The sequence below is a fragment of the Gymnodraco acuticeps genome, unplaced genomic scaffold (genome assembly GCF_902827175.1).
Source record: "Gymnodraco acuticeps unplaced genomic scaffold, fGymAcu1.1, whole genome shotgun sequence".
Classification (NCBI taxonomy): domain Eukaryota; kingdom Metazoa; phylum Chordata; class Actinopteri; order Perciformes; family Bathydraconidae; genus Gymnodraco; species Gymnodraco acuticeps.
In genome coordinates, this window is record NW_022990977.1 from 1 (window position 1) to 20000 (window position 20000).

A 20000-nucleotide genomic window follows, 5' to 3' on the forward strand; every position below is an offset into this window, starting at 1 on the left:
CAGCATCTAGTGGACAGCTAGCAGAACTACACCCCCTCTCACACTGACCATTCACCCTGACCTGTGTTTCATTAGAAGGTCAGTTAGCAGCATCTAGTGGACGGCTAGCAGAACTACACCCCCCTCTCACACTGACCATTCACCCTGACCTGTGTTTCATTAGAGGGTCAGTTAGCAGCATCTAGTGGACAGCTAGCAGAACTACACCCCCTCTCACACTGACCATTCACCCTGACCTGTGTTTCATTAGGGTCAGTTAGCAGCATCTAGTGGACACTAGCAGAACTACACCCCCTCTCACACTGACCATTCACCCTGATCGTGTTCATTAGAGGGTCAGTTAGCAGCATCTAGTGGACAGCTAGCAGAACTACACCCCCTCTCACACTGACCATTCACCTGACCTGTGTTTCATTAGAGGGTCAGTTAGCAGCATCTAGTGGACACTAGCAGAACTAACCCACCCCCTCTCACACTGACCATTCACCCTGATCTGTGTTTCATTAGAGGGTCAGTTAGCAGCATCTAGTGGACAGCTAGCAGAACTACACCCCCTCTCACACTGACCATTCACGCTGATCTGTGTTTCATTAGAGGGTCAGTTAGCAGCATCTAGTGGACAGCTAGCAGAACTACACCCCCTCTCACACTGACCATTCACCCTGATCTGTGTTTCATTAGAGGGTCAGTTAGCAGCATCTAGTGGACAGGCTAGCAGAACTACACCCCTCTCACACTGACCATTCACCCTGATCTGTGTTTCATTAGAGGGTCAGTTAGCAGCATCTAGTGGACGGCTAGCAGAACTACACCCCCTCTCACACTGACCATTCACCCTGATCTGTGTTTCATTAGAGGGTCAGTTAGCAGCATCTAGTGGACAGCTAGCAGAACTACACCCCCTCTCACACTGACCTCTCACACTGACCATTCACCCTGATCGGTGTTTCATTAGAGGGTCAGTTAGCAGCATCTAGTGGACGGCTAGCAGAACTACACCCCCTCTCACACTGACCATTCACCCTGACCTGTGTTTCATTAGAGGGTCAGTTAGCAGCATCTAGTGGACAGCTAGCAGAACTACACCCCCTCTCACACTGACCATTCACCCTGACCTGTGTTTCATTAGAGGGTCAGTTAGCAGCATCTAGTGGACAGCTAGCAGAACTACACCCCCTCTCACACTGACCATTCACCCTGATCTGTGTTTCATTAGAGGGTCAGTTAGCAGCATCTAGTGGACAGCTAGCAGAACTACACCCCCTCTCACACTGACCATTCACCCTGACCTGTGTTTCATTAGAGGGTCAGTCAGCAGCATCTAGTGGACAGCTAGCAGAACTACACCCCCTCTCACACTGACCATTCACCCTGATCGGTGTTTCATTAGAGGGTCAGTTAGCAGCATCTAGTGGACAGCTAGCAGAACTACACCCCCTCTCACACTGACCATTCACCCTGACCTGTGTTTCATTAGAGGGTCAGTCAGCAGCATCTAGTGGACAGCTAGCAGAACTACACCCCCTCTCACACTAACCATTCACCCTGATCGGTCTTTCATTAGAGGGTCAGTTAGCAGCATCTAGTGGACAGCTAGCAGAACTACACCCCCTCTCACACTGACCATTCACCCTGACCTGTGTTTCATTAGAGGGTCAGTCAGCAGCATCTAGTGGACAGCTAGCTGAACTACACCCCCTCTCCACACTGACCATTCACCCTGACTTGGTGTTTCATTAGAGGGTCAGTTAGCAGCATCTAGTGGACAGCTAGCAGAACTACACCCCCTCTCACACTGACCACTCACGCTGATCTGTGTTTCATTAGAGGGTCAGTTAGCAGCATCTAGTGGACAGCTAGCAGAACTACACCCCCTCTCACACTGACCTCTCACACTGACCATTCACCCTGACCTGTGTTTTCATTAGAGGGTCAGTTAGCAGCATCTAGTGGACAGCTAGCAGAACTACACCCCCCTCTCACACTGACCCTTTCCCCCTGATCGGTGTTTCATTAGAGGGTCAGTTAGCAGCATCTAGTGGACAGCTAGCAGAACTACACCCCCTCTCACACTGACCATTCACCCTGATCTGTGTTTCATTAGAGGGTCAGTCAGCAGCATCTAGTGGACAGCTAGCTGAACTACACCCCCTCTCACACTGACCATTCACCCTGACCTGTGTTTCATTAGAGGGTCAGTCAGCAGCATCTAGTGGACAGCTAGCAGAACTACACCCCCTCTCACACTGACCATTCACCCTGATCGGTGTTTCATTAGAGGGTCAGTTAGCAGCATCTAGTGGACAGCTAGCAGAACTACACCCCCTCTCACACTGACCATTCACCCTGACCTGTGTTTCATTAGAGGGTCAGTCAGCAGCATCTAGTGGACAGCTAGCTCAACTACACCCCCTCTCACACTGACCATTCACCCTGATTGGTGTTTCATTAGAGGGTCAGTTAGCAGCATCTAGTGGACAGCTAGCAGAACTACACCCCCTCTCACACTGACCATTCACCCTGATCTGTGTTTCCTTAGAGGGTCAGTTAGCAGCATCTAGTGGACGGCTAGCAGAACTACACCCCCTCTCACACTGACCATTCACCCTGTCGACGCCCTTTGAGACGGGGGCGTTGGCTGATGAACGTTTGTTTGCGGGACTAGGGATGATGGGAGGTGGCGGGTGATAGACGGTTGAAGTCCGAGGCATCGCGTGATGTTGAGGGAAGTGAGTAAGGTGTTTGAGGTGGTGGAGCACTGACTGAGCATGCTGAGGTCGGGTGGGAGGGGGCTCCGCATAATTGGCAAGAAAGGGATGCGCGTGCTGCGAAGATGCGGCAGTAAAGCTCAGAGTCCAGAGCGCCCCATTGTTTTCCCTGGTTAAATTGTTTAATGCGGCCGGCGGCTTGACAGCGAAGTGGACGTGGTAGGTGTAGAAACCTGAACTTAAGGCCATGTCGAGCTCTATGAAGAGGTATTTGTCTAACTCCGTTCTGCGTGTGGGATAGACTGAGCGGATGACGTCGCGGTAAAGTGAAAATGCTAAGGCGAACTCTGCAGAGTGGCCGGGAGCTGTGCATGAGGCAGGCTGTCGGTGGTGGGGGAATTGGTGCTGGCTGTGCCTGTTGTGGCCCCGATCTTTTGCCCTCACTGGCGAAGGAGACGGAGCCTGGGATCTATCTGGCGTTGGAGGTATTTCATTGGGGGAGCTTGAGTGTAAGTGACGGCTGGTGTGTGGGACACTGACGGCCGAGCGCAAGCGGCTCCGTTCGGATGCTTGGCTGTGATCCGACTGCTGTGCCGTGGATAGCCGATGTCGAAGAGATCTTCGTCTGACTCCGGCGGGTTGATCAGCAGTTCGGGCTCCATGGTGAGTTTAAAGCGTTTTAGTAGTAGCGTTTAAAGTTTGTTTGAACCGTGACGACGGCGTGAATCGCGGTCTGTCTGTCTGTCTGAGAGAATGGAGACAAGCAGTCGCCGGAAGTTTGGCCGTGATTAGAGACGGGGTTCAGGCGTGGCCATGCTTCTGAACCTAGGTTAACAAGTTAACTTCATGTGTTAGAAATCGAGGCTTCTCCTGGGATTTCTGTTTGGATAGCCATTAGAGACCTTTACATCCTGCCTCTGAGTTATACTGAAATATATGAAATGGGCTTTAATTAGATTTAACAGAAAGAAGTACTTTGTAAATTGCTCACCAGGAAACTAAAGGTGGAACAGGATGAGCTGTAGAAAGGAGCTCAAACTACCAGACAAAGGCCTCCACAGGGAAAAGAGAACTTTTGATTTCTTTTGGACCTCGGACCTGCTGAGGCGCCAGGACTCAGGGCTGCTGGCTGGACTTTGGAGTCGGGTTATTACTTTGATGTTAGTCGTGATGTTATTCTTATTTGTATACGTTTTCATTTCATTTGACTCAGTTTTAACATCATTCCAACAATGTACACCCCCTCCCACCTGAAGCTGCTCCTCTCTCCTGTTGCCCTTTAACAACAATGAGATGTGTGTGATGAGCGATATTCATTTGATTCCCTGTGTGTGTGTTGATGTTTGAACGTACAGATAAACGTGTTGAGCCGTTCTTCTTTGTGTTTTAATAAAATAATGGAATAGCTGACGCTCAGCTTCATCGTTGTTATTGGCTTTGTGGAGGAAATTCATCTTTAGGATTGTAATGCTTGTACACTTTGCTGCTGCAACAAAATAACTTCCCAATTTGGGATCAATAAAGCAGCCGTCTGTCTGAGGAACCTCCCGTGGGGAGGATCGTCTGTCTGAGGAACCTCCCGTGGGGAGGATCGTCTGTCTGAGGAACCTCCCGTGGGGAGGATCGTCTGTCTGAGGAACCTCCCGTGGGGAGGATCGTCTGTCTGAGGAAGCTCCCGTGGGGAGGATCGTCTGTCTGAGGAAGCTCCCGTGGGGAGGATCGTCTGTCTGAGGAAGCTCCCGTGGGGAGGATCGTCTGTCTGAGGAACCTCCCGTGGGGAGGATCGTCTGTCTGAGGAACCTCCCGTGGGGAGGATCGTCTGTCTGAGGAACCTCCCGTGGGGAGGATCGTCTGTCTGAGGAACCTCCCGTGGGTAGGATCGTCCTGTCTGAGGAACCTCCCGTGGGGAGGATCGTCTGTCTGAGGAACCTCCCGTTGGGAGGATCGTCTGTCTGAGGAAGCTCCCGTGGGGAGGATCGTCTGTCTGAGGAACCTCCCGTTGGGAGGATCGTCTGTCTGAGGAACCTCCCGTGGGAGGATCGTCTGTCTGAGGAACCTCCCGTGGGTAGGATCGTCTGTCTGAGGAACCTCCCGTGGGGAGGATCGTCTGTCTGAGGAACCTCCCGTTGGGAGGATCGTCTGTCTGAGGAACCTCCCGTGGGGAGGATCGTCTGTCTGAGGAACCTCCCGTGGGGAGGATCGTCTGTTTGAGGAACCTCCCGTGGGGAGGATCGTCTGTCTGAGGAACCTCCCGTGGGGAGGATCGTCTGTCTGAGGAACCTCCCGTGGGGAGGATTACGTAAGAAACATGAAAATATAATGGTAATAGAAACCAGGAAACACACTGAGGTGATCTGGGGCTCTGGTTGGTCGGCGCGTTGCTGAAACCACGGAAACTATAAATCATCAATCCCACAGTTTCAGGGTTAAATCCACATGTATTTATTATAGAGACAGAGAATCTGACTTCTTTAAGCATCTGTCAAAAGAGAGACGGAAACAAATGAGGAACATTGCTGACTTCAACACGGTAAACATTTATCATGGATCAAAAACAGCTTTTATTTTGTAACCAGCGCTTCACCAGCTGGCAGCCCAGACCGCGTCTTCACCTGACGTATGAAGCTTGAGATGATGGTGTTACTCTTCACAGCATCGGACCCATTAGACAGCACATCTTACTTACATTTATGAAACAGGAAGGGAGGTTTTAAACCAATCAGAGCCCAGACATTAACACAGGGCATGTTTTAAACCAATCAGAGCCCAGACATTAACACAGGGCATGTTTTAAACCAATCAGAGCCCAGACATTAACACAGGGCATGTTTTAAACCAATCAGAGCCCAGACATTAACACAGGGCATGTTTTAAAACCAATCAGAGCTCAGACATTAACACAGGGCATGTTTTAAACCAATCAGAGCTCAGACATTAACACAGGGCATGTTTTAAACCAATCAGAGCCCAGACATTAACACAGGGCATGTTTTAAACCAATCAGAGCCCAGACATTAACACAGGGCATGTTGTAAACCAATCAGAGCCCTCACATAAACACACTTATTTAATTGTTACTTTATTTATTTAAGTTTTACCTTATTATTTTCCCCTTTTGTTTGTTTGTTTGCTCACCATGTAAAGCGGCCTTGGGTCCCTTGAAAGGCGCTATACAAATGTAATCTATTGTAATTAGCTGATGATTTGAACCAATCAGAGCCCACATATGAACACAGGTGATGATTTGAACCAATCAGAGCCCACACATGAACACAGGTGATGATTTGAACCAATCAGAGCCCACATATGAACACAGGTGATGATTTGAACCAATCAGAGCCCACACATGAACACAGGTGATGATTTGAACCAATCAGAGCCCACACATGAACACAGGTGATGATTTGAACCAATCAGATGCCCATGTAGGTGTTCATCTTGCCCAGCGCGTCGCAGACGGTGTTCAGGTCGCTGCGCAGGTCCTGCACCACGTCCTCGATGCCGCGCGTGTCTTTCAGCAGGTCGACGCTCTGCGTGTACGGGTTGTAGTACACGGAGAACGGACGCTTTATCGACTTCGCAAACTCCCTGAGAGAGAGGAGACAAGGTGTGACATAAACCTTAAGTCAAATCAACATTAAGTCAAATCAACTTTAAGTCAAATAAAAACAGACCGTTTGGGTGGAGATAAGAACGGTTGTTATTTACAGTGTGCGTTTAAATCACTCAGCGTTGACTCTTGGTGTCACACGGGCAACGTATCTTCATTTTAACACTCCCAATGATATCTGTCAAAGTTACTCCTCCAGTGTTCGTGAACTTCAATCAATCAAAGTTGATTTAGTCCAACAAGTGTCTCAGGGGGCTTGACAGATTACATCGAATACACGCTGTCCTTAGACCCCCGCAGCGTGAAAGGAAACCCCCCAAAGAGACCCCACAGTTAACGGGGAGCAATGGAAGAAACCTGGGGGAGAGCAACAGAGGAGGATGTGATGTCAATTCAAAAGGTAATACATTTAAAACATAGGTAGTCCGAATGCTGGAAAGGATCATGTGTCTTTGGAAGAAGAGGACGATGGATCCAGGTGGAGGTTCTTCTAGGATTCTTCACAGGAAAATACTCGCTCAGGTTTAGAGTAAGATCTTGGTTTGGGCTAAAATAGCGATGACCAATAAACAGGACAAATATAATCTCGTTTCACACGGGACAAGTCTCCTGGTGAGGGTCTGGTGACTTCCTCCAAACCTCGGTTTACTCGCTCTGTGTCTCTGGACGTCCTCCTTCACTCCCGTCATTATCATTTCAGCCTCTAGAGGGCACTGCACGTCCAAGACTGACCTCGAGTGGAGCGTCAAAGTCCCGTCATTTGACAAGTAAGCAGATCGCCTGCTCCAGGGCTTTGAAGACTTCAGAGGACCAGCTACAGCATTATCTGGCATAAGAACAACTTCACCCCACGTCGCAGTGTAACGCTGTGTGTGTGTGTGTGTTTCACCTCATCTTCTCCTTGGCCTCCTCGAAGCTCTCGGACACGAAGTAGACGTCTTGGAAGGTGGTGATGAGACACTCCTGTCTGCAGGTCGTCTTCGGGTCGAACATCCTCACACAGGCCGCCCCCGACAGGGCATGCTGGGAAACACACGGAAAACATGTTGTTTCGTCCTCAATCTAATATACTATTGTGTGTGTGTGTGTGTGTGTGTGTGTGTGTGTGTGTGTGTGTGTGTGTGTGTGTGTGTGTGTGTGTGTGTGTGTGTGTGTGTGTGTGTGTGTGTGTGTGTGTGTGTGTGTGTGTGTGTGTGTGTGTGTGTGTGTGTCACCCTCAGCTCTCCTATAGATGACAGCAGCCCGGCTCCGTAGGCTCTCAGCTGCCCGTCCTGTTTGCAGAGTCCAAACTCGATGGTGAAGAAATAACACTGTTCACAACACGACATAACGTTACCTTACATAAAATAACATACATAACTCAGTAGCTTGTCTGTGTCCCAATGGGCAAACATGGGAACATGTCTCCTCCTTGTGGGAACATATTCTAAAGTTCAATCTGCAGATGTAGAGCTGATATGATCCAAAGCAGTATTGTATTGCTCTAATGGCTCTCAATGGGAGCGCTGTGGTGAGTGCGTCTGTCCCTCGTGAGAAGCTGTGGATCATTAACGGACCAACCAGTGTAATGACCTGCGTGACCTCAGGAGTCACGTGATCATACCTGGAGGTTATTAACGTGACTCACCGTGGCCAGCTTCTGGACGTCCTCGTCCGACGCTCCCAGAGATGCCAGGCCGATCTCCTGCGAGAACTGAGCAAACTTTGGGTCGGCCAGCAGGGGGACGTGACCCAGCAGCTCGTGGCACGTGTCGCTGCAGCGGTAATAACATGTTAACTACATATTAAACACTTATATCCATAATAACATGTTAACTACATGTTAACAACTTATATCCATAATAACATGTTAACTACATGTTAACAACTTATATCCATAATAACATGTTAACTACATATTAAACACGTATATCCATAATAACATGTTAACTACATGTTAACAACTTATATCCATAATAACATGTTAACTACATATTAAACACGTATATCCATAATAACATGTTAACTACATATTAAACACGTATATCCATAATAACATGTTAACTACATATTAAACACTTATATCCATAATAACATGTTAACTACATATTAAACACGTATATCCATAATAACATGTTAACTACATATTAAACACTTATATCCATAATAACATGTTAACTACATATTAAACACGTATACCCATAATAACATGTTAACTACATATTAAACACGTATATCCATAATAACATGTTAACTACATATTAAACACTTATATCCATAATAACATGTTAACTACATATTAAACACGTATATCCATAATAACATGTTAACTACATATTAAACACTTATATCCATAATAACATGTTAACTACATATTAAACACGTATATCCATAATAACATGTTAACTACATATTAAACACTTATATCCATAATAACATGTTAACTACATGTTAACAACTTATATCCATAATAACATGTTAACTACATGTTAAACACTTATATCCATAATAACATGTTAACTACATATTAAACACGTATATCCATAATAACATGTTAACTACATATTAAAACACTTATATCCCATAATAACATGTTAACTACATATTAAACACGTATATCCATAATAACATGTTAACTACATATTAACCCGTATACATAATAACATGTTACTACATATTAAACACTTATATCCATAATAACATGTTAACTACATATTAAACACTTATATCCCATAATAACATGTTAACTTACATATTACTAACACGTATATCCATAATAACATGTTAAACTACATGTTAACACTTATATCCATAATAACATGTTAACTACATATTAAACACTTATATCCATAATAACATGTTAACTACATATTAAACACGTATATCCATAATAACATGTTAACTACATATTAACAACTTATATCCATAATAACATGTTAACTACATATTAAACACGATATTATCACATAATAACATGTTTAACTACATTTAACAACTTATATCCATAATAACATGTTAACTACATATTAAACAACTTATATCCATAATAACAGTTTAACTACATATTAAACACGTATATCCATAATAACTGTTACATCATTTAAACACGTTCTATCCATAATAACATGTTAACTACATATTAAACTATATCCATAATAACTGTTAACTACATATTAAACACGTATATCCATAAAATGTTAACTACATATTAAACACGTATATCCATAATAACATGTTACTACTATTAACAACTTATATCCATAATAACATTTAACTACATATTACAACGTATATCCATAATAACATGTTAACTACATATTAACACGTATATCCAAATAACATGTTAACTACATATTAAACACGTATATCCATAATAACATGTTAACTACATATTAAACTATATCCATAATAACATGTTAACTACATATTAACACTTATCCATAATAACATGTTAACTACATATTAACACGTATATCCAAAACATGTTAACTACATATTAACACTTATCCATAATACACATGTTAACTACATATTAACACGTATATCCATAATAACATGTTAACTACATATTAAACACGTATATCCATAATAACATGTTAACTACATATTAACACGGTATATCCATAATAACATGTTAACTACCTATTAAAACAAGTATATCCATCAATAACATGTTAACTACATATTAAACACGTATATCCCATAATAACATGTTAACTACATATTAACACGTATATCCATAATAACATGGTAACTACATTTACCAACGTTATATACCATATAACATTTAATACAGATGATAAACACGTATACCATCAATAACATGTTAACTACATATTTAACCCACGTATATCCCATAATAACATGTTAACTACATATTAACACACTTATATCCATAATAGAACATGTAACTTACATATTAACACGGTATACCCATAATAACATGTTAACTACATATTAACAACTTATATCCCATAATAATTAACATGTAACTACATATTAAACCACGTATATTCCATAATACATGTTAACTACATATTAACAACTTATATCCATAATAACAGTTAACTTAACATATTAACACGTATATCCATGAATAACATGTTAACTACATATTAAAACACGTATATCCATAATAACAGTGTTACACTACATATTAAACACACGTATACCCATAATACATGTTAACTACATATTAAACACGTTATATCCATAATAACATGTTAACTACATATTAAACACTTATATCCATAATAACATGTTAACTACATATTAAACACGTATACCCATAATAACATGTTAACTACATATTAAACACGTATATCCATAATAACATGTTAACTTTATTAAACAACGTATATCCATAATAACATGTTAACTACATATTAAACACGTATACCCATAATAACATGTTAACTACATATTAAACACGTATATCCATAATAACATGTTAACTACATATTAAACACGTATATCCATAATAACATGTTAACTACATTTAAACACGTATACCATAATAACATGTTAACTACATATTAACACGTATATCCCTAATAAATGTTAACTACATATTAAACACGTATATCCATAATAACATGTTAACTACATATTAAACACGTATACCCATAATAACATGTTAACTACATATTAAACACGTTATATCCATAATAACATGTTAACTACATATTAACACGTATATCCATAATAACATGTTAACTACATATTAAACACGGTATATCCATAATAACATGTTAACTACATATTAAACACGTTATACCATAATAACATGTTAACTACATATTAAAACACGTATATCCATAATAACATATTAACTACATATAAAACAACGTATATCCATAATAACATGTTAACTACATATTAAACACGTATATCCATAATAACATGTTAACTACATATTAAACACGTATATCCATAATAACATGTTAACTACATATTAAACACGTATATCCATAATAACATGTTAACTACATATTAAACACGTATATCCATAATAACATGTTAACTACATATTAAACAACGTATATCCATAATAACATGTTAACTAATATTAACACTTATATCCATAATAACATGTTAACTACATGTTAACCAACAAACACTTATATATCCATAATACATAAATGTTAACTACATATTAAACACGTATATCCATAATAACATGTTAACTACATTAACATCGTATATCATAATACATGTTAACTACATATTAAACACTTATATCCATATAACATGTTAACTACATATTAAAACAGTATATCCTAATAACATGTTAACACTACATATTAAACACGTATATCCATAATAACATGTTAACTACATATTAAAACACGTATATCCATAATAACATGTTTAACTACATATTAAACACGTATATCCATAATAACATGTTAACTACATATTTAAAAAACACGTATATCCATAATAACATGTTAACTACATATTAAAACAAACGTAGATCCATAATACATGTTAACTACATATTAAAACACGTATATCCATAATAACATGTTAACTACATATTAAACACGTATAATCCATAAATAACATGTTACTACATATTAAACACTTATATCTATAAATAACATGTTAACGTACATATTAACACGTATACCGCCATAATAACATGTTAACTACATATTATAAAACACGTATATCCATAATAACATGTTAACTACATATTAAACACGTATATCCATAATAACATGTTAACTACATATTAAACACGTATATCCATAATAACATGTTAACTACATATTAAACACTTATATCCATAATAACATGTTAACTACATATTAAACCTTACGCCATAATAACATGTTAACGTACATATGAAACACGTATATCATAATAACATGTTAACTACATATTAAACACTTATATCGATAATAACATGTTAACTACATATTAAACACGTATATCCCATAATAACATGTAACTACATATTAAACACGTATATCCATAATAACATGTTAAACTACATATTAAACACGTATATCCATAATAACATGTTAACTACATATTAACACTTATATCTATAATAACTGTTAACTACATATTAAAACACGTTATACCCATAATAACATGTTTAACTACATATTAAACACTATATCATAATAGACATGTTAACTACATATTAAACACGTATATCCATAATAACATGTTAACTACATATTAAACACGTATATCCATAATAACATGTTTAACTACTTAAAACACGTATATCCATAATAACATGTTAACTACATATTAAACACGTATATCCATAATAACATGTTAACTACATATTAAACACGTATATCCCATAATAACATGTTAACTACATATTAAACACGTATATCCATAATAACATGTTAACTACATATTAAACCGTATATCCATAATAACATGTTAACTACATATTAAACACGTATACCCATAATAACATGTTAACTACATATTAAACACTTATATCCATAATAACATGTTAACTACATATTAAACACGTATACCCATAATAACATGTTAACTACATATTAAACACGTATATCCATAATAACATGTTAACTACATATTAAACACGTATATCCATAATAACATGTTAACTACATATTAAACACGTATATCCATAATAACATGTTAACTACATATTAACAACTTATATCCATAATAACATGTTAACTACATATTAACAACTTATATCCATAATAACATGTTAACTACATTAAACCTTAATCCATATAACATGGTTATTACTATCCATAATAACATGTTACACTACATGTTAACACAGGGGAGACCCAGGGCGTTTTGCACTGAGCAGCTCTGATTAGGATTATCAAAGACCCCATCACCCCAAACTGCTCTGTCTGCAGACGGAGCCGCAGCATCAGGTCTGAAACCACCAGCCTCAGAGACCGCTTCATCCCACAGACCATCAGACTGTCAAACACCTGCACTCTGTGAACAACATCCATCTGTTTGCATTATGCTAATTATCTATATCTCATATTCCATGTACTTGTACACAGACTCTTCTGGCACTATTTCTATTTTATTTGTATTTACTTGCACATCTCAAAATACTCTCTTGCACTGTTTCATCTGTTTTATTAGTTGTATGTCCTGTGTATGTATTCATGCTGCTCTGTTGGAGGAGCCTTCAGTTCATTGACACATCTACACTGGAGCCGCTGAGCTCATGAACGGATCGGCTGTACTCACGGCTCGGGGGTGTACAGCGGGTCGGTGCTGTGCCTCACGTACTGAGTGCAGTTGAACACTCTGTAGGCCAGAGCAGACAGGAAGTCTCTGGGAGAGAGATACCCAGCCACAGGACGCACCGTGAAGCCAGAGCGCTCTGACACCACACACACACACACACACACACACACACACACACACACACACACACAGCAGGAACACACACACACAAGGAACACACACACACAGCAGGAACACACACACACACACACACACAGAATACTGTTGGGTTTTCTGATTCTGATGTGTCTTAATTCATGCTGAGGTAAACAGGATTTAATATGATGATGATGATGATGATGATGATGATGATGATGATGATGATGATGATGATGATGATAATTCTAAAAATCTCAAAATTCTGACTTTTTCTCAAAATCTATTTTTTTTTAACTTTTTCTCAAAAATCTCAAAATATTGAATTTGTTCTCAAAATTCTGACTTTTTCTAAAAATCTCAAAATTCTGACTTTTTCTGAATACTTAAATGTTAACTCTCCCTGGTCCCCGGCTTGAGCTTCAGTCTCAGGATCCATGTGTCTGTGATCCTCTCCAGAATGGAAGGAGTCATCACATACAGAGCATCAACTAGTTCCTGAACAGTGTCCTTCACATGCTGATATCAAGAGAGGGAGTTACACAGTCACAAGATGGAGGAATAGAAAGCAGTATTCAATGTTTACTTCAGATTAGCTCCACGTCAGAAATGAGCATGCTTGATGTCTCTCTCCATAGAGGCTGAATCATCATGTTAATCACATAGCTATCATCTGCCTCAAACAGTCCTGATGCTCTTCTAGGTAATCACACATCCTGAGGCGCGTTCACACCGCAGTACTTTTCCCACTTTAGTTCCGAAATGTTGCGTTCACACCAAAAAAAAAAGGAACTAAAATGAGTCAATAGGCGCGTTCACACCGCAGTACTTTTCCCACAAAGGTTCATGAGAACTTAGTTCATGAGAACTCTTTAGTTCTCATGAACTAAGTACAGATCGCGTTCACACCGGAATAAGTCCCTGAGGGTGGATTAGGCAAATGATGCTGCTGACGTCACTTCTTCTTCTTCTGCTTTGGGTTTACTGGCAGGCCGCAAACCACTTCACGGCGTATACTGCCACCCGGAGTCCCCGGCCGGAAGTCCCCGGAGTTGGGGACTGGCTTCAGTAGAAGCTGCTGGGCGGACTGGGCGGACTCCCAGCAGCTTCTACTGAAGCTGCTGGGAATCCGCCCAGCCAATCAGACATAGGAACCTTTTTCTCCCACGAAAGTCCCTGCTCTCTAGCAGGGACTTTCGTGGGGGTAAAAAGGTTCTCATGAACTAAGTTCTCATGAACCTTTGTGGGAAAAGTACTGCGGTGTGAATGCGCCTAATGAGAACCTTTTCCGTCCCGTTTCTCGTGGGAGAAAAAGGTTCCTGTGTCTGATTGGCTGGGCGGATTGCAAACCACGCCCCGTAAAACTCCCAAAACGTTTTGCGAAGCCGCCATTTTATTATCCTTGCATTAGCATAAGCATTAGCCCAGCGCAGAAACGCAGAGAGACTAATTTATGGCAACACAAAATAAAATATGGGAGCGGTGGAGATGAGGAGGTGTCGGCGTTCTGGCGATTTACTCGGAAGGCTTCAGTAGAAGCTGCTGGGAGTCCCAGCAGCTTCTACTGAAGCCTTCCCCAACTCCGGGGACTTCCGGCCGGGGACTCCGGGCGGCAGTATACGCCGTGAAGTGGTTTGCGGCCTGCCAGTAAACCCAAAGCAGAAGAAGAAGAAGTGACGTCAGCGGCTTCATTTGCCTAATCCACCCCCAGGGACTTATTCCGGTGTGAACGCGATCTGTACTTAGTGCATGAGAACTAAAGAGTTCTCATGCACTAAGTTCTCATGAACCTTTGTGGGAAAAGTACTGCGGTGTGAATGCGCCTATCATGTCATGTACACAGCTACAGTTGGGATACCTTTGTGATGATGATGATGACGATGATGACGACGATGATGACGACGACGATGACGACGATGATGATGACGACGATGACGACGATGATGACGACGACGATGATGACGACGATGATGACGACGATGATGACGACGATGATGACGACGATGATGATGATGATGATGTTGGCGTGATGATGATGATGCAGACCTCTGAGGAACTGGGAGACGTCCTGCAGCTGGGGGATGTTGTCCTGTCTGTATCCGCAGTGTTTCTCCAGCAGAGGCAGGTTCTTCAGGTGCTCTCTGCAGGCATGGGAGGGGTACAGCTGGCTGAGCTCTCTGAACACCACCCCCCACGTCCTCACCTCCTCCGGGGTGTACTCGATGCGAGGGATGGGCTGCCCGCTGGGGAGGAGACACACACCGTCACTGCATCACAGGTGTACTGTTTCATACCTAGATTATACCAGGGTTGTATTCCGATAATCCAAAAATCAGCTCCTAACATCTAACCCTATCTCCTATTCCTTGACCTCTGAGTGAAAGGTCACGGGGTTAAGGGATAGTGGATAGGAGAATTTAAAAGGACTTAGGAGGAGAGACCGCGGTACTTTAGAGAATCGACTGCACTTTCACTCTCCGACGTGTTTCTGATGCGCCAGCGGACGTCCTGAATGAGCGTCTGCTGCTGTGGGGAAACTATGGAAACTACAGTTCTCTATACAGCGGACTACAACATGGATGTTCAATAAGAACGAGGGACTCCTGTGAACTCATCTAGAGACTCTGTGCTCTGATGCTGTTGCTTTAGGCTTTATGAACGGGGACAACAGAGAAACAGATTCTTCAGGACCAAAGCTGGAATTGAAATACAAAGGAAAGTGAAGCTTCTGCTCGTCCCCCTCTCCCTCCGGTCCACATTAATACAAATGATCCCAATACGTATGATTGATGAAAAGATCTTAAATCAATACAGATGTATTTATTATAAACGTTAGTCCTTAACATCTATCTCTGTGTATATCACCATTCAAACATCTTTTAAAAGTTGAACAAACCCCACAGCTCAGTAAAGACTGAGATGTTGACTTTATTTGATCATTTCAGTAAAAACTAACGTTCATATTTCTCTCTTTGATTATAATACTGATGAACGTTCAGAACAAAGCACTTTGGCAACTTACCACCTACGTTTAGCTTAATGAGCACCGTAACTTTCATGATATCATTTCTCCGTCATAATCGGTTGTTTCCGTGAACGGCCGACTGTTGTGTGACGGCAAATGCTGCGGCTGCAATGCATTGTGGGGCAGCATTTTCTCCTCTCCTCTCGGTTAGGGAGGTCCAGTGGTTCCTAAGCTAAAGGAGGTTATAAAGGAAGTTTGAAACCTCCTTTCCTTTCATTTGGAGAATTGGAACGGCTCTTATCATGGAGGAAGGTTAGGAAGGTTCCTAAGCTAAATGGACTATTGGACTTCAGCCTGGTCTCAGGTTGGTGTGTAGCGGCCTTCAGAGAGAGAGTAGATCTCATCAGGAGAACTCTCCCAGCAGAAACTCAGCTAAATGCTGCCGTGATGAAACTCCACATCATGTTCCAAACCACATTAAAAAAAAGCGTGAACACATCACCCCAATTCTGGCCTCACTGCACTGGCTTCCAGTTCGGTTCAGAATAGATTTTAAACTCCTTTTATTTGTTTTCAAAGCCCTAAATGGGCTGGCTCCTCTTATATAGCCGAACTCCTCCATCGCTACACCCCAGAGCCTTAAGGCCGGCTGATCAGCTGCTGCTGATAGTGCCTAAGACCAGGCTCAAAACCCGAGGGCATCGAGCTTTCGCAGCGGCTGGCCCCAGGCTCTGGAACATTCTGCCCCTCCATGTGAGGTCGGCTCTTAAAACACACTTCTTCTCTCTGGCCTTCCAGTCACAGCGGAGCACGACTCCTGACTTTTCCCTGTGTGTTTTTTTATTTTTGCTGTTGGAGTTTATTGTCTTCTGTTTGCTATCGCAGTAAAGTGTGTTTATTGCATGAACAGCACTTTGGCTCGTTTTTAAAATGTGCTATATAAATAAAACTTGATTTGATTTGATCAAGGATTCTCTCTGGAACAGGATGGAGCTCAAACTCTTTTTCTCTCTCAGGTTTACCACAAGGTGACTTCCTTTTGATTTCCTGCTTCTTCACACACACTCTCTCCAGTACAGGTTAGCTCTGAGTGTTAGCATGCTAATGTAAACACAGACCATATTACTTCCAGAACACGTCTCATTGTTTCTGACAGCAACGTTTCTGATTGGCCCGTGGGTTTAAAGCCCGCCCACATTTTAGTAATGTGGTCATGACGCAGCAAATCAGATGAGGGTACGGAGGAGAAGAGAGAGGGGTTTGTTTCAGACACTTTGACAGTCTCCTGACACACCGGGGACACACCGGGGACACACACCGGGGACACACCGGGGACACACCGGGGACACACACCGGGGACACCGGACACACGGGGACACACACCGGGGACAGACCAGGGACACACACCGGGGACTCACCGGGGACACACCGGGGGACACACACCGGGGACACACCGGGGACACACCGGGGACACACACCGGGGACTCACCGGGACACACACCGGGGACACACCGGGGACACACCAGGGACACACACTGGGGACTCACCGGGACACACACCGGGGACTCACCGGGGACACACCGGGACACACGGGGGACACACCAAGACACACGGTGACACACCGGGGACACACCGGGACACACCGGGGACACACACCGGGGACACACCGGGAACGCACCGGGGACACACACCGGGGACACACACCGGGACACACCGGGGACACATGGTGATGTAGAGGAGACATCAGAGAGTGCATTCTGCATGATAGGAGACCTTTCAAATAACTCTGAATCTGCAGGGACCGCCGTTAGCATCACATTAGGCCTCATTAGCATATTAAAACATAAATCTGATCTTTGAACTTCTCCCGTAAAATGCTGCCTTTCTTACTCACAATTTATAATTCATGGCCACCTCCACGAAGTACTTCCTCCTCTGCCGGTACACCTCATCCTTAAAGCCCTGCAGGAAGAAGCACATCATCCATAACAAATATTCAAATATTTTTAAACACAGATTAAAGCCTCACACACTTCATCTCAAGGATTTCATTTATTATAATTAGTTAATAAAAGTTAATGAGGTTAAGAATATTTTGATCACATGTCTCTAGTGGACAAACAGTCAGATAAGATAATATATTATAATATAATAAGGTAGCATGTGATAGTCCTCACAGGGTGGTCCGCGTCCAGCTCCGATCCGTACATCAGGACTCTGTGAGAACACTGATCCAGCTCAGAGATCTTCATCGGGAACCAGGGCACATCCTCTTCATCTGAGTTATAAAACAACAACAACAACTAACAAATATGCTTCATTGTTGTTGTTGTTGTTGTTGTTGTTGTTGTTGAAGGCATGTCTTTTTACCTAAAGTAACAACATATAAAATGCTAAAGGCTACTAATATCCCTACCTGTCTCAGGTGTTCCTAGCTGTTTAAAGAGTTCCTACCTGTCTCAGGTGTTCCTAGCTGTTTAAAGAGTTCCTACCTGTCTCAGGTGTTCCTAGCTGTTTAAAGAGTTCCTACCTGTCTCAGGTGTTCCTAGCTGTTTAAAGAGTTCCTACCTGTCTCAGGTGTTCCTAGCTGTTTAAAGAGTTCCTACCTGTCTCAGGTGTTCCTACGTATTTAAAGAGTTCCTACCTGTCTCAGGTGTTCCTACCTGTTTAAAGAGTTCCTACCTGCCTCAGGTGTTCCTACCTGTTTAAAGAGTTCCTACCTGTTTAAAGAGTTCCTATCTGTTTAAAGAGTTCCTACCTGTTTAAAGAGTTCCTACCTGTCTCAGGTGTTCATACCTGTTTAAAGAGTTCCTACCTGTCTCAGGTGTTCCTAGCTGTTTAAAGAGTTCCTACCTGTCTCAGGTGTTCCTACCTGTTTAAAGAGTTCCTACCTGTCTCAGGTGTTCCTAGCTGTTTAAAGAGTTCCTACCTGTCTCCGGTGTTCCTACCTGTTTAAAGAGTTCCTACCTGTCTCAGGTGTTCCTAGCTGTTTAAAGAGTTCCTACCTGTCTCAGGTGTTCCTAGCTGTTTAAAGAGTTCCTACCTGTCTCAGGTGTTCCTAGCTGTTTAAAGAGTTCCTACCTGTCTCCGGTGTTCCTACCTGTTTAAAGAGTTCCTACTTGTCTCAGGTGTTCCTAGCTGTTTAAAGAGTTCCTACCTGTCTCCGGTGTTCCTACCTGTTTAAAGAGTTCCTACCTGTCTCAGGTGTTCCTAGCTGTTTAAAGAGTTCCTACCTGTCTCAGGTGTTCCTAGCTGTTTAAAGAGTTCCTACCTGTCTCCGGTGTTCCTACCTGTTTAAAGAGTTCCTACCTGTCTCAGGTGTTCCTAGATGTTTAAAGAGTTCCTACCTGTCTCAGGTGTTCCTAGCTGTTTAAAGAGTTCC

General features: G+C 42.2%; 1 protein-coding gene across 1 annotated transcript in view; it reads right to left on the reverse strand.

Annotated features, from left to right (window-relative positions):
• Positions 1-5178: 5178 nt before the first annotated feature.
• Positions 5179-20000, reverse strand: part of tph2 (tryptophan hydroxylase 2 (tryptophan 5-monooxygenase)) — a 33207-nt gene continuing 18385 nt past the window's right edge. The window contains exons 5-12 of the mRNA XM_034235555.1: positions 18796-18896; positions 18513-18580; positions 15700-15896; positions 13519-13654; positions 7946-8072; positions 7533-7628; positions 7208-7341; positions 5179-6296 (exon numbers count right to left, since the gene is read on the reverse strand). Coding sequence (XP_034091446.1) covers positions 6122-6296; positions 7208-7341; positions 7533-7628; positions 7946-8072; positions 13519-13654; positions 15700-15896; positions 18513-18580; positions 18796-18896 — 1034 coding nt within the window. The 3' untranslated portion in view covers positions 5179-6121. The remainder of the gene's footprint in view (positions 6297-7207; positions 7342-7532; positions 7629-7945; positions 8073-13518; positions 13655-15699; positions 15897-18512; positions 18581-18795; positions 18897-20000) is intronic.